The 15,827-nt window shown below is 42.3% G+C and overlaps 1 protein-coding gene across 5 annotated transcripts in view; it reads right to left on the bottom strand.

Annotated features, from left to right (window-relative positions):
• The window catches only part of CPS1 (carbamoyl-phosphate synthase 1), a 230,906-nt gene that overhangs the window by 103,257 nt on the left and 111,822 nt on the right, over positions 1-15,827 (bottom strand). For all 5 annotated transcript variants that reach the window (XM_061607673.1, XM_061607675.1, XM_061607674.1 and 2 more), the window contains 2 exons: positions 5,101-5,277; positions 2,007-2,125 (listed from right to left, as the gene is read on the bottom strand). In XM_061607673.1, the coding sequence (XP_061463657.1) occupies positions 2,007-2,125; positions 5,101-5,277 (296 nt within the window). The remainder of the gene's footprint in view (positions 1-2,006; positions 2,126-5,100; positions 5,278-15,827) is intronic.

The following is a 15,827-nucleotide window of genomic DNA, read 5'->3' as shown; positions in this document are numbered from 1 at the left end:
CAATCACCCCTCAAATGGCTGAACCCTCTCTTTTGTGAGGGACAAATGTTCCTCAAAGGGGCAAGGGATATTTGGCTGTGCCCTGGTCACTATCCTAAGGAGAGCTCTTGATTCCCAGAAAATTATTTTTTTAAAAAAAAGTTTTTTTTAAAAAGAAATCCTATAATTACCTGCCAGTAGTTTCCTCAGAGTTACTAATTTGTTGTCAGTGATCCCAATCAGAGGCTCCAAGTGGTTCCTGCTGACAGCTCATCAAGACAAGATTTTCGTTCTCTTTATAAAATTAGGTGGGTCTTCATTTTTTAGGGAGAGATTTATGCCTCAACCTAAGAAGAGCACCCAGCCCCTCTAAACCATTCTTATTCTTGAATAGCTACTCCTGTAATTGTCTCTTCAGTTGACTTGAAGGAGAGAAAGGTTCTAGCAATTCAGAAACATAATAACATTACATGTTTCTACAAGCTCGTCTGTCTTCTCCTCTTAAATGGCTTTTTAAACTGAAAAGTTTATATATACAGGGCTCAAACTGCGAGCCCTGTAGACGAGGCACTGAATCTGCTGGTAAGAGGAGAAAATTATGGACAGTTCCTACTGAGTGCCTACTCACAGCTCATAACCTACCTGGCCAGGGAAGTCAAGTAACCAATGTATAGCTCCATTATTCAGTGCTGCTTCATTAACAGGAACTTGTTGCTAGGAGAGCAGAGAGCATCATGCTCTATGTCACTGGACTAGCAGCCTTCAAACTGACTTTGGTGCTAAGACTTTAGCATGCCTGATTTTGGCTGCCTGCCCAAGGTACTCATTGCGCTTGAGCCTGAGACCCTGACAAAAGGTACCTCCTGAAAACTGAGAAGGGAGGAAAGGTTAATAGATCAGGGAAAACATGCAGCCTTTCATCTGAGTGACAGTTCCCAAATGCCCCTTCACCATAGTAACTGTACAGAGAAAGTGCACTGCTTCTCCTACAAAAATCAGAAATCATCAGTGCCTTTCTAACATTATGCATGTGTATGCAACTCTATTATTTATTAAACATATTTAGATCCTGCATTTTTCACTGCACAAAATCTTCAAGGTATTCATTACACCGGTCCACACTTCATTTTAGACCTATTTGCTTGTTAACAACCAACACATTTCACACTAAAGAGAGGGGCAAAGACTGACATGTTTAACAGACTGGAAGCAAGGGATAGCTTAAAGAGGAATGTGGATAGAGAGAGATGAACAGCAACAACAGTATAAGCTCCAGAGGTTTTTTTGCGGTCGGGGAGGGGGGACTTCTGCCCAGAAGAAGGCAAAGGATATGGAGGATGCTACTCCTTCTCCTTGCCCTTGTCACTGCATGCATGTTTGGAAAGAGCAGGAGAACAGGCAGCAACAGCAAGGAGGAAGAACAGGCCCAAGACACTCTGGGGATCAACAGTGGTCCCCTACTGAAATGTGGGCATCAGCAGGTACCCAACCCTGCCAACCCCTAATGTTTGCCCTGCTGGCCAGCACAAGTACTGGAAATACAAATGAAGACAAAACAAATGAGAATACAGATGAGGCAGTGAATAGAAAGACAAGGGTAAGGAAGGAAGGAAGGAAGGAAGGAAGGAAGGAAGGAAGGAAGGAAGGAAGGAAGGAAGGAAGGAAGGAAGGAAGGAAGGAAGGAAGGAAGGAAGGAAGGAAGGAAGGAAGGAAAGAAGGAAAGAATTTGGAGCCAGAGGGGAGAGGAGGATGAGGATGTGGAACAGCCAGCTAGGAAGAGACAGGACAGGAACACAATCTACCCCCAAAGCTACAGCCTGTCTTTATGACTCTTTCAGTATACATGCCCAGAATTGGTGGGCATCTTGCTGGTTCAAACATAAAAAATGAACACGTAGAAGTGATTGGAAACTCCTGTTGCACCTGCACATTCATATGGTGAACAAATCACCTAACAGTTGGGATAACCATATGAAGAATGTAACACGCTCAGCGAGCTTTAAAATAAAGGAATTTGGCAGTCTTACCTATTAAGACATTTCAAATTCTTCTCCATTTTCACAATGTCATGCATTTTATAGATGAACCACTTATCAATGGCTGTAAGTTTATGGATATTGTCTACAGAGATGTTGTCATTCAAGGCCTGCCAGAAAGAGGTACTGATCAGTCAGCTTCATGGACAAAGAACCAGTTTGTTCATGAGTATATAATTAGTTGAAAACAGGTGCTAGGTATACCTAACTCTAGGCTGCACTCCTTTAGCCCTTTGTCAAGTAGGCTTCCAACAGCAGCTTGTATGGGATTCCTACGTAGCAAACCAAAATAATCCACTGAATTTTGCTTTCGCTTATTGAAAAGCACGTTTACATCTGATGTCAATTTGAGTGCACCTTTGAAGTTTTTTTCCGAATCTTTATCCATTAGAAAGAACTGGACACCAGAAAGAATTGTTTACAAGTCCCCTAAGGATGACTTTGAAAGTTGTAAGCTACACACACCAGTCCCCATGACTATATTCAGAACGATGGATAGGCTTGGGCAGAGCTTTTACCAACTACACAAACTCAGAGGGGGTTACAACTTAACAAAAAGGGATTTTATCTAAGCTTCAACTGAATCACATAAAAGAGTTTCCCCAAACGTGATCAGACCAGTGCAGAGATTATTTAATTTATTTACCTTCTTACATTTATATCCTGCCTTTTTTCCATCACTAAACCCAAGGCAGCATCTGACACTGACCAGGCTCAGACCTGCAGATGGAAGTGCTGGGTGTGCTTGAGGGGGCACTTTCGGTGCATGCAGGGCAGCAATGAGGCCCAACAAGCATGGCCATTGCCCTGCTTGAGCCTAGTCTACACTATAGGTTCCTCTGCCAATATGCTGGCATTCTGTGGTAGGGCATGGATTCCTGTACTCATTGTGTTGGCAGATGAGTGAATAGGGGAAAAGGTCCTTGTGAATGGAAAATTTGAAAACCCTGCAGAAGCATTCTTATCTATTATATAGAACCTACAACATCTGCTCCTGACAATTCAGGTCTGTACATCTGCTCCTGACATTGGTATCTTTCTCCACGTTGAAGGCTTAAGTATATATTAAGTATATATAGGCTATGCTTGCCTTTCAAATTAAAAAAAAATCATTTACACAAAACATATTTTGTTCAACATAAAACAGATTCGCAGTTGAGAGTTCAATATTCATTGGCAGCCACTTACCTCATATATAATTGCCCACTTGTATATTTTTGAGCCAGGCATTATGGTACAAACCATAAAGCCAGGCATTATGGTATAAACAAACATGTGACTGTGTTCCTAGCAGTAAAGGGATTTTAGGCCAAATGAAGCAAGGAAAGATATCCACTTATACAGGGTAGGACTGTCTGAGACCAAATGGCTTACTGCTTACCAAGGCAATATCCATATCATGCTTCTAAAACACTTTTACACCACCTTAACAGTCAGTCCTGGGGACTCTAGTTTGTTACGGGTGATAAGAGTTGTTAGGAGACCCCTCACAGAACTACAGTTCCCAGCATTCTTAACAAACTACAGTTCCCGTGAATCTTTGGGGGAAGCTATGAAGTTACATAACAGTGTTTTAGATATATGGTGTGGATGCAACCTTGGTGAGCAGTAAGCCATTTGATCTCAGACAGTCCTACCTCATAGAAGTGGATATCTTTCCCTACCCCATTTGGCCTAACATCCCTTTAGGATACCCTAAAGTGGATACCCCAACCTAGTCTCCATCTACAGACCCCATCATTTCCAGCCAGCTTGGCCAGGGATAATGAGAGCCTAGGGACTCAAGGATGGAGAAAACTGCCCCAGGCAAACTTTTGTCCAGCTCAGTGAGAATCAGATCTTCTTGTGGAATGAGCTTTTGGGGCCAATATCTTACTTCAATGAGTCATCAAAGTGGTGCCCTCCAGATGATGCTGAACCACCATCAGCTCCAGCCAACATGGCCAACGGTCAGGGATGATGGAACTTGTAGTGCAACAACATGTAGTGGACACCACACGAGCTACCTTTGCCCTTCTTCATTAAATTAATGAAATGAAGTAGAATTCTTGTTCAGAAGTTCACATATTCCACTGTCCTCACCATCTCCTACACGTGCCTCCTTTTTTCACAGAACAAAAGGAACAGCATTCCAGAGATTGTGGCTGGCAATGTCTTTCAAATGCAGAGAGTCGTAACTCTTCTCTGCCCAACAAAAAAAATGACATCTCTTAAGGAGGGAAATGAGGGTTTAAAAACTACTTTTGACAAGACTTGCAACATGACTTAACGAGGCTTTGCACTAACAGGAATAAATTGTTCATACTTTAAGTGTCAGAACAATGTTTATCGATTTCTGACCAGTGCAGTTCCAGCTATCTGAACTACATTTTAACAAATAAAGAAAGCTGGATTTTTTAAAAAAGGATCTAAGAGACCAATTTGTATAATTTCATTTCCTGGAAGAATCAATGTCTATCCTTCTTATACTGAAGAATGTTAGGAATGACACAGCAAAAGACTTTGTACAACAGAGTAGGGAATCTGAGAGAGAAGAATGCCAATTATTCTTTTTTCTTTTTTTTGTGATGGAAAATTAGCAATTGTGTCTTTGTTCCTACCTCTTAATTAGGGAAGATTTAGTGTAAGGCTGCCATGATGTCTGCTTATGGCAATGACCCCTTTTCTTATACAGAAAATTAGAGGACAATGTGGTAGAATTTGTCATTGCCATAGAGCATTTCAAGGTCATTTTATCAAACAGTTCTTTGGCACTTCCTAAAACAACAGTTCCACCACATTCAAGTTATTTCTACACTGGAATACCCCATTCTCTCAGTTTAGCTCTTAGCATGAAACAACCATCAGCTCCAAAACTGTACTTTTTCCCTCCAGCTCCCTTAAAAAAAAAGTATGGACTATGTAGTATAGGAGAAACAAGTTCTGATCTCTCGATTTTTAAAGTGAAGATTAAAACTAGCTGGTAGTAATCAGGTAAAATTAAGTATGGCTCTTCTGTCTTCTGCAAAAACACCAATGCAGGTAAGGATTATAGTAATAATTTATACACTGCAGATGAGATCAAACCATCTGTTTCCTATAATACCTTGGCCACTGCATAGACTCGTGTGGTGGAGGCTTCAGCCAGCTCTTTCCTGAAATCCACATTAGCTGGCCATTCTTTGTTCATTGGCAGGTCTGATGTGAAACCGTCAATGGAGGGGTGACACATTCTTAAGGCTTTCTGAAAGCTCTCTTCAAATGTTCGCCCAATAGCCATAACCTGCAGTAAAGAAAGTCATGTTATTGGCCTGCACAAAAGATGCCCCTCTCTGTTCCCGCATTTCTCAAACTCCTCCATCATGGCAAGGAGAGAACTATTCAGGCTCTTGTACAACAAAACATACCATGTAGAAGGTTCCCTACAAAATAGTTCAGCATGCAGAAGAAAAGAACACAACAGGACACACAAAAGTAAACAAATGTTGCCGAACTACAACTCCCATCATCCAGTGGCTGGGACTGATGGGAGCTAGAATACAAGAACATCTGAAAGGCCACAGGTTAGCCATCCTTGCCCTAAAAAAATAGATAATTGTTTAGTGTATAAACCAAATACTGACAAGCCCAAAGGAGGTGCACATGCAGTCTACTCTACTGTCTCTTGTGTGTGCTGCTGTTGCTTGTTTATTCATTCAGTTACACGTATCCTAACTCATTCTCTGGCTGAGGTAGCTTACAAGATTCAAACAATGATAAAATTGAAGAATTTTTTTTAAAAAATTGTTTATTTATTACCTTTATATCCCACCTTTTTCTAAGGAGCTCAAGGTGGCCTACAAACATGGTTCTCCTCCTTCCAATTTTATCCTCACAACAACCCTGTGAGATAGGTTAGGCTGAGAAGCAGTGACTGGCCCAAGGCCATCCAGTGAGCTTCATGGCCAAACAGGGATTTGTCCCAGGTCCCAGTCTGACACTATAACCACTACACCACAAGGGCTAACAAAATAATTTAAATCACAGTAAACTATGTGAAAATAGACAGCTAAAGTACACTTATTACCTCCACCCCAAAGAAATCCTTTAAATGTGAACTTTATATTTTCCCTAAAAGCTAAAAGGGAGATTTTCCCCAAAAAAGTGTACACATCCATGAAGCTAGATGCATATCTGCAAAATCTATCAATTTCTTAACATTTGCAGGAGATGTACTGTTGATGATGTTATTTTTTTTGCATGTTTGGACACTCGGTCAAAATTCAACATTATTAAGAAAAAAATAGTACGTTTCCCATACCTAGAAACAATTATTTTAGGTTTATTAAATGTTCACTTTGTGAATTACCTTCTCTCTGCAGCCAGGTTAATAGTTGCAAGAAAATGGAGGACAAAAAAATAATTTAGATCTTGGATGACACAGACTATCTAGACCCATTTCAATCTGGATTCAGGCCTAGCCTTGGGACTGAGTTGCCTTTGGTCACCCTGATGAACAACCTTTACCAAACGTGGGAAAGGGGGAGCGCAACCTTGCTCTGTTGATCTTTTGATACCATTGGCCCTGGTCATCATCCTGGATTGGCTCCATGGGATGGGAATAGGGGGCACTGTGGTACAGTAGTTGGCTAAATCCTGGGCACTATGGCTGCTCTTTAGTGCGCATATGCCTTGGAGTAAACTCTATTGAGTGAAGTTTGCTTCTGAATAAACATGCATAGGATTAGACTACACATTTATAAATAATGTGACGTATAATGTTAATATACAAAAGGATGAGAAATTACACAAACAGCTTCCAGATGGGTGGTTCCTAGCGGCAACCAAACTTTGCTCTTTCACTGTATGAACAAGTGGAAGAACCTCAGGGAAAATACAGGATGACAGAGATTGGATGAAGGTGTCATGGGAGGTCTCATAAAAAGCAAGTGAATGTAGTATGGCAATTTCATGCTAGACGTCTAGGTGGAAGCACCCACAGTTGCTGTTTGAGGTCTGGGATTCCTACAACATTTGGAATTATCTGAGACAGACACAGACAGATAAAAATGTGCAAGTTACGGCTGTGTAGTGCATACTATGTGCCCTGCTCCAGTAGGGCTCAGTATCCTACTCTTGGTCCATATCTCAACAAAATGGCCCCTACGAAAAAATACTTCTACATCGTGGGAACTCCACGTTGCTATAGTATCTTTTAATTCAGCATATCACATGGGCCAGCCATGTCACATTGTAAATGCCCACACCAATGCTACTAGCACAAAGGAGGTGCAGGGTCTGAATATTTATATAAAAAATTGTCCAATCACATGAAAGGTTAAAGCCAGACAGTTCTGGCGCATAACAAGTATATGTCATCTCCATGACATGGCCAGGTTCAGTCCACATACTCTCATATCATATTTCACCTGTTTACTGGCCATAACACAAACTTTTAAATTCTGCAGGATATTAATAGTAATAATAATTTTAATTTATAAGTCGCCTATCTGGCCAATGGCCACTCTAGGCGACGTACAACTCAGTTAAAAATACATCATAATAAATACAGTACAACAATAAAACAGTAAAACAGTGACAGTTCAGAGTAGCAGGCAATTGGTCAAAAAGATTAACCCTCCCTGGAAGTCCCAAAGGCCTGTCTGAAAAGCCAGGTCTTCAAGGCCTGGCGGAATACATTCAGGGAAGGGGCATGCCGAAGATCATATGGGAGGGAGTTCCAGAGAGTGGGGGCCACCACTGAGAAGGCCCTCTCTCTAGTCCCCACCAGCCTAGCTGTTTTAGTTGGTGGGACTGAGAGAAGGCCCTGTGTGGCTATCTTGTCGGGCGGCATAATTGGTGGCGTTGGAGGCGCTCCATCAGATAATCTGGGCCGAGACCATGTAGGGCTTTAAAGGTTAATACCAACACCTTGAATTGGGCCCGGAAAACAACTGGGAGCCAGTGCAGATCGAACAGCACTGGGGTGATGTGCTCCCGGCGACGACAGTTTGTAAGTAGTCGAGCCGCCGCATTTTGTATAAGTTGTAGTTTCCGGACCGTTTTCAAGGGTAGCCCCACGTAGAGCGCATTACAGTAGTCCAAACGAGAGGTGACCAGGGCATGTACCACCAATGGGAGCTGATGAACAGGGAGGTAGGGTTGCAGTCTATGTATGAGGTGTAATTGATATTATCATTTTGAAATTCAAATATACAAAGGAGACTTGGAGAGGTTAACTGATGTGCTGCTTAATTATTCCCTTCCCTTTCATTGTTCACTATTCCTCTTTTGAATGTGTGTGATTGTGAGTGCATGGCACTGGTGTGAAAAAGTAGGTAGAGACTGAATGGGATTAGGGATTCTTTTCTTCTCCTGTCTGCTTGCTTTATAAGTGTTTGTGTTGTGGTCAAGAACGACACAATGCCAATTTTGTAACAACATCAATGTTGAAGGACCACCCCAGAGTGTGCAGTGACAGTGAGACACATGCACACAGTCAGTCACACACACACACACACACTGGCAGACACCGTAAGTCTGGACCACTGTCCCTTCCCTGACCTTATTTGCAGGACCACGAGTCAAGCTCATGCTGCTGCAATTGAGACTTTTATTTAATTAATGTTTTAAAATGTATGATTATGCAAGATGACAGTCAAGCTGCTGCAACTGACAGGAGAGGCAGGAATGTTGTGCATTATATTTCTAGCCAAATGTGATCTACTACTCTCTGGAGTGGAGTTCCTTCCAGCCTACAGTTTTGAAAAAACATGATTAATTTTGATTTTTTAACACGAGGGGGATTTTATTTCTTATTTTATTATTACTGCTACTAGCGTTGATGACTTTCTGTGTTAGGTGAGGTCCAGGTTATGTAACAGCATTGCCATTAACGCTGTTTGTGGTTGTGTGTGAACTTGAAGTTGAACCTTACCTACCAAAGCTATGTCTCTCTCTCTGTAATCCACTAGCACCTGGTTGATGAAGTATCCTTTGCTTCACAGAACAACAGCACACTCACTTGACTTCATGACACAGGCAGACACAGACACACAGTCGCACAGTCCTGCACCGTTCTTCCCCCTCACATTTCAAAAAAAGTTGTTCACCGTATCCCTTTCTAAAGTTTCAGCTGTGTGGTTGAATACCATTGTGATTTCTCTCTTTTATTTTACTTTCGCAGAGAAATTCAAGTAGTATTTTCAGACCTATTATCAATCATCCATCATTACCTGGGGGTTGGGGGCCATGATGCCTGCCTGCCTGCATCTGGTCAACAGTAGGCTAAATAATATATGTTCTTCTAACATGCTAGCACCCAAAACGCCTGTACAGTGTCAGTGTCATGTCCACACACAGTCACACCTACACAGTGTTACGAATGAGGTGACTTAGAGGAAATTATGAAGATAATTATGTAAAATAGGAGACAAATTCAGAAAAAAACTGTGCTGATTGCAGCCGTGACCCGCCACAAAAAATCTGTGCCAATTACAGCCACGGCCTGCCACAAGGAATCAGCGCCAGTCTGAAAAGATAGGGACTGTTGAATTCAGTCGAAATCCAGTACTGAGTCCGATTTAGGGGATATTCTTTCCCATCCCTACTAGGCAGAAGATGAGAAAGTGTTGCATCCGCTTTTTTATGCTGTCAGTGGCCCGGGGTCTTAAATGTGAAATGGCACTGGCTGCAAAAAAAAAACACAACCAAGCAAAACATGCAAATGAACTTGAGATGCTACTTCTGTCTTCCACTGAATGTCATCACTTCAAATTGGGAATTTGCATATGTCCTCAATGGAATGTTGGGCCTTTAGACATAGCAACATGTGACAAAAAGTGGATGTGCAATTCAATGACTACTAGTCATAGTGTCCATATGCTACTTCCAGGGTCAGAGGGAGCACACCTCTGAATACCAGCTGCTGGGTAACGATAGCAGGAGAGGGCTATTGCCCTCATGTCCTGCTTGTGGGTTCTCTATAGGCATATGATTGGCCACTGTGGGGAAAAGGATGTTGGAGCAGATACGCCTTTAGTCTGATCTAGCAGGGCTCTTCTTCTGTTCATAAGAACGTTTATAAGTGTTTGTGTTGTGGTCAAGAACGACACAATGTCAATTTTGTAACAACATCAATGTTGAAGGACCACCCCAGAGCGTGCAGTCACAGTGAGACACATGCACACAGTCAGTCTGTACTGCTGTATATTGCAGTTGCTGTACGTTGCAGAAAGAGATTATCTGCAGTTGTAGAATAGAGATGGGTAGCTCCCCCTCGAGCTAGGGGAAAAATCACTTTGCAGGTTGCCCCCTGGAAAATGTTGCTGGGGAGCAAAAGCTTACTCCTCCCAGGGACCCTTGGGGTAAGATATTCTCCTATAGGGAGTAGCTCCCCCTGTGCCCCCAGCTCGAGTTTTCCCAGGAACAGCTCAATAAAGCAGCCCCCCCCAAATAAAGCAAAACAAGGAAGATGTTTCTCCATTGTTTTGCAGGGGCTGCTATGAAGAGCTGCCATCTGCCTTGACTCTGCTCCCATGGCACGAACCAGCAGTGGTAGCTGGTGCCCATTGGGACTGGTAGGGTGAAAGGCAGGGAGGCCAACAGTAGGTGGGTCCAGAGTCAATGACAGGCAGAGCCAACTAATGCTACTTTTTCTTCCCAGCCTCCTCCTTGCTGAGTTCTACAATGGCAAAACTGAGACTAGGAAGAAGAGAGGAGACAGCCAGAGCCACTCCCGGGCTGGTTGTAAGGAAGAAGGCAGGCAGATGGGCTTGGAGGAATCAAGACTGAAGTTGGTAGGGCAGTGCCCCATTTGCCTGAATGAATCACCTTCACAGCTAACCATGTACCAGAACATTTTCTTTCAAGATTTGGCATCCTTAGCTATGAACTAAGCTGGATGACTTGGATAGAAGCCAGTGGATGCTGTTATCTTCTGGAGATTGGGGTCTTGCTATAATCATCCCTATCTACAAAAAAGATTTAAGATCAGACCCTTCCAACTATAGACCTATCAATCTTTTAAATATTGTGAGCAAGATATATGCCAATCATTTGCACGAGAAGCTGAAAGACTGGTTGGAACAAAAAAACATCTTGACAGATGAACAGGCTGGTTTTAGAGCTGAACGCTCCACCATGGACCATGGTCTTTTCCTCCAACACTTGGTGGACAAATACACAGCTAAGCCTGGTGGAGCCCTTTACTCGGCTTTCATTGACTTTAAATCAGCCTTTGATTCGATTTCAAGGGACAGACTTTGGGAGAAATTTGAGGCCACCAATATTGACAGGCGACTCCTTTCACTTATACGATGCTTATATGATAACACCTGTCTACGTATAAGATGTAATAGCGCTGGACACCTATCTAAGCCTATTCCCATCTTTAAGGGAATTAAGAAGGGGTGCATTTTAGCCCCCACACTGTTCATCTTCTATTCTTTAGTCAAAAGCTTGATACCGATCTGTATACATCCACCCAGACTATCTAGGAGGCCTCTGTCCATCTTACTGTATGCAGACGACATAGTTCTTCTATCGCTGTCATGTATTGGGTTAGGGCGCCTGTTGAGGGCACTTGCTAATTACTGTAGAACTGAATGTCTGACAATTAACTACGATAAATCAAAAGTTCTAGTCTTCCCTAAGAAGAAGGCAAAGCATCACTTGTTGATAAACGAGTATCCAATTGACCAAGTAGCCTCCTTTAGATATCTAGGGATGACATTTCACTCTTCGGGAACGTGGCAATTCCAAGCAAAGACCGTTACTGCTAATGCCCAGGGAAGTGAGAAGGCGCTCCTCTCTTTTTACTACTCTAAAGGGGGCCAATAAGTTCCAGCAGCTATACAGGTCTTTGTGGCAAAAGTGATTGCCCAGCTGCTTCAGGGTTCACAAGTGTGTGTCTATGGCAATTATGATGCCTTTGAAATAGTTCAAACTAAATTCTTACGATCCATACTTGCCGTTCCATGCTGTGTCCCTAACCATATCCTAACCTAAGGAGCTGGGCTCCCTACGATAGAATCTCGCATTTGGATGTACAGAATCAAATTCCGGTTAAAAATTATCTTTGCACCGGTGGGTTTGGCTCCTTATACCCTAACTGACGCTTTCAGGTCTAAATGGAAAGAGTCGATAAATACGAAACTGTTAAGTTTAGGCTTTTCTACCCCCCTCATCTTCACGTTGGGCTATGCTAAAGCAAAAGAGTATATCCTTCAACGAATTCTTGACATTGAATTTCAAAGCCACCTGACGAGGGGCACAGAATTCAGACTTAACATAATAATCATAATAAACTTTAATTTATAGGCCGCCTATCTAGCCAATGGCCACTCTAGGCGGCTTACAATAAAACATAATAAAATACAATAAACAATATAGCCAGTACAGTACAATACAGAAATTACAGTATTTAGTAGATTGTTTTTACAGTTCTAGGACTAGTTCACCTTGGAAGTCTCAAAGGTCATAAAGGCCTGATGGAAAAGCCAAGTTTTCAGGCCCCGGCGAAATATATCTAGGGAAGGGGCATGTCGAAGATCCATTGGGAGGGAGTTCCAAAGCGTGGGGGCTGCCACAGAAAAAGCCCTCTCTCGCGTCCTCACCAACCTAGCCACTTTAGTCGGCGGAACCGAGAGAAGGCCCTGAGTGGCAGATCTTGTAGGGCGGCACACTTTATGACGGTGGAGGCGCTCCTTCAGGTATACTGGGCCGAAACCGTGTAGGGATTTAAAGGTTAATACCAACACCTTGAATTGAGCCCGGAAAATAACTGGAAGCCAGTGAAGATTGTATAACACTGGGGTGATATGATCATAACGGCGGCTATTCGTAAGTAAACGAGCCGCCGTGTTTTGTACCAGTTGTAATTTCCAGACTGTTTTCAAGGGTAACCCCACATAGAGCGCATTGCAGTAGTCTAAACGAGAGGTGACCAGAGCATGTACTATGAGTGGGAGCTGGTGGACAGGAAGATAGGGTTGCAGCCTTCGGATGAGACGCAACTGACCCCAAGCTGCCCGGCACACCGATGAAACCTGGGCCTCCATGGACAGCCCGGAATCAAGGATCACCCGAGGCTGCGGACCTGGTCCTTCAGGGGCAGTTTTACCCCATTAAACACCAGATCAGTATTTCCCAACCCTCCTTTGTCTCCCACGAGCAGTACCTCCGTTTTATCAGGATTCAGCTTTAGCCTGTTTCTTCCCATCCATCCACTCACGGATTCCAGGCACTTGGACATGGTCTCCACAGCCAACTCTGGTGAGGACTTGAATGAGAGGTAGAGCTGAGTGTCATCCGCATATTGGTGGCACTGCAGCCCAAACCTCCTGATGATAGCTCCCAGCGGTTTTACATAAATGTTAAATAGCATGGGAGAGAGGATAGAGCCCTGTGGCACACCACATTTGAGGGGCCAAGGGTCTGAAACCTCATCTCCCAATGCCATCTGCTGGTGTCTATCAGAGAGAAAGGAACGGAACCAGTCTAATACTGTACCTCCTATTCCCAATCCCTCCAGACGATCCAGCAAGATACCGTGGTCGACGGTATCAAAAGCCATTGAGAGATCAAGGAGGACCAGAAAGGTGAATTCTCCCCTATCTAGTGCCCTCCTCATATCATCCACCAGAGCGACCAAGGCTGTTTCAGTTCCATGTCCAGTCCTGAAACCCGATTGGTATGGATCTAAATAATCCGTTTCATCCAAGTGCGCTGACAGCTGATTGGCCACCACTCGCTCAATGACCTTGCCCAAGAATGGTAAATTTGAAATTGGGCGAAAGTTGTTTAGATCTTGGGGATCCAAGGAGGGCTTTTTCAAGATGGGCTTTATAATTGCCTCCTTGAGGGCTAGTGGCAATACACCCTCATTCAAGGATGCATTTACCACCGCCTTGATCCCTTCGCCCAATCTCTCTTTACAGCTCATCACGAGCCATGATGGGCATGGATCAAGGAGACAGGTGGTAGGTTTCACAGTTGACAACACCTTGTCCACATCCTCAGAAGGAAGAGGCCGAAACCGATCCCATTGGATCACATAATGCCTTTTGTACCCGCCCACTATTTAACAACCCTGACTATTCCTAAATTTAGAATAGCGTTCACGCTAGCCAGGTTTAATATTCTACCCTCAGCACTTTTGGAGGGCCGCTTCAAAAAAATTCCTTATGATGAGAGGGTGTGTCCATGTGCCAATGGGGCAGTAGAATCAGTGGGTCATGTTCTATTATACTTTTAATTATCCCAATGCTACAAAACATTCCTGGCAGAAACGAGGCCTTCTATGTCGAATTCCTCTTATTGGATCAAACTCCTCAGATATCAGCAAATGTAGCTAGTTTCTGTGCTGCCGCTATGCTTTGCAGGAGAACTTTGACAACTTTATAGCCAATTTTAAGATTTAGAATTGTTTTTAATGAGTTTTTAACTGCTCTGTGCTGCCTTTTAATTTTTTTGATGTATACTGTTATGCTGGTCTATGACTGTAATAAAGTAATTAATTAAAAGTTATCTTCTGGTGGCTTGTACAAGATATATTTGTGTTTTTGTTTTTAGAGTTGACTGTTGCTTTTAAGAACTATTTAATCCACTGTAAACTTCTTTGAGCTTATGGAAAAGCTGCCTATAAGTGTATTATATATATTTTTAAAATGTAATGGATTTTAATGTTGTTTTGCTGGGTTTCTTATTTTATATATTTATAATGTGATTTTAGATATAGCTGTAAGCCGCTTTGTGGAGAAGATTTCTTGAAAAACAGGGTACAAACCTATTAAATAAATAAAATAAATAAATAAATAAATAAGCTTGTGAAATTACTGTTTTACTCCATACACACATTATTTATACTGGCATGAAGCCAACTAAGTTGTAATCAGAATAGACCCACTGAAATAAATGAACATGGCCTGCAGATAAGGTAAATGTATTCCTGATGCAGCCCTCTTGCTATTTAGAGATGAAGGTTATAAGAAGCAATGTTTTTAACCACATTAGATGGACAGTGGTCTTATCATTGCTGTAAACCGCCCAGAGAGCTTCGGCTATGGGGCGGTATATAAATGTAATAAATAAATAAATAAATAAATATAAATAAATCATATACCTTTGCTTCTTTAAACCAACACGTTACAGGCAATTAATGAGAGCTACTTTACAATATTCAGCCCGACTCACTGAAACAGCAAGCTACAATCTTATTGGTCAATTCCTCCCTTTCAAATGTTGCACCTGGAGCTTTGTCAAATGTTTTTCCTGCAGGCCTTTTCAGTGACATATTTAAGTGTGGTATTCACCTTTAGAGTGGTGGCACCTACCCCATGGAATTCCCTCCCTTTGAATATTAGGCAGGTGCCATCTCTGCTATCTTTTCGGCGCCAGTTGAAGACTTTCCTCTTTCAACAAGGCTTTTAAGTTGAGACCTATCCCAGTCTGCATCTGCGTCAGAATTGTTCAATATGTTTTTTAATAATGTTTTTAGCCCTTTTTTAAGGTTGTTTCTTTATTGTTTTTAATGCTGTTTTGTATTAATGTATTTTAAGACCTGTTTTTATGATGTCTTAGAGTGTTTTAGTGCTTTTGTTTGCCGCCCTGGGCTCCTGCTGGGAGGAAGGCCAGGATACAAATTAAATAAATAAATAAAATAATCAATGCCAGTTCTATTCAGAGTAGATCCATTGGCATTAGTAGATGTGACTAACTTTAGGTTCATTCATCTCAATGAGTCCATTCTGAATATATCATAGTTGGCTGCAACCTTAGATTTTAAAACCCAACGATTATCAAAACAGTAATTCTTAGGGTAAACAATTCTTCTAGGGTTCTAATTGTTCATAA

This window comes from Rhineura floridana, chromosome 2 (assembly GCF_030035675.1).
Source record: "Rhineura floridana isolate rRhiFlo1 chromosome 2, rRhiFlo1.hap2, whole genome shotgun sequence".
In the NCBI taxonomy this organism is placed as follows: domain Eukaryota; kingdom Metazoa; phylum Chordata; class Lepidosauria; order Squamata; family Rhineuridae; genus Rhineura; species Rhineura floridana.
Note: the sequence above shows the minus strand (reverse complement) of the source record. Positions and strands in the feature narration are given on the sequence as shown.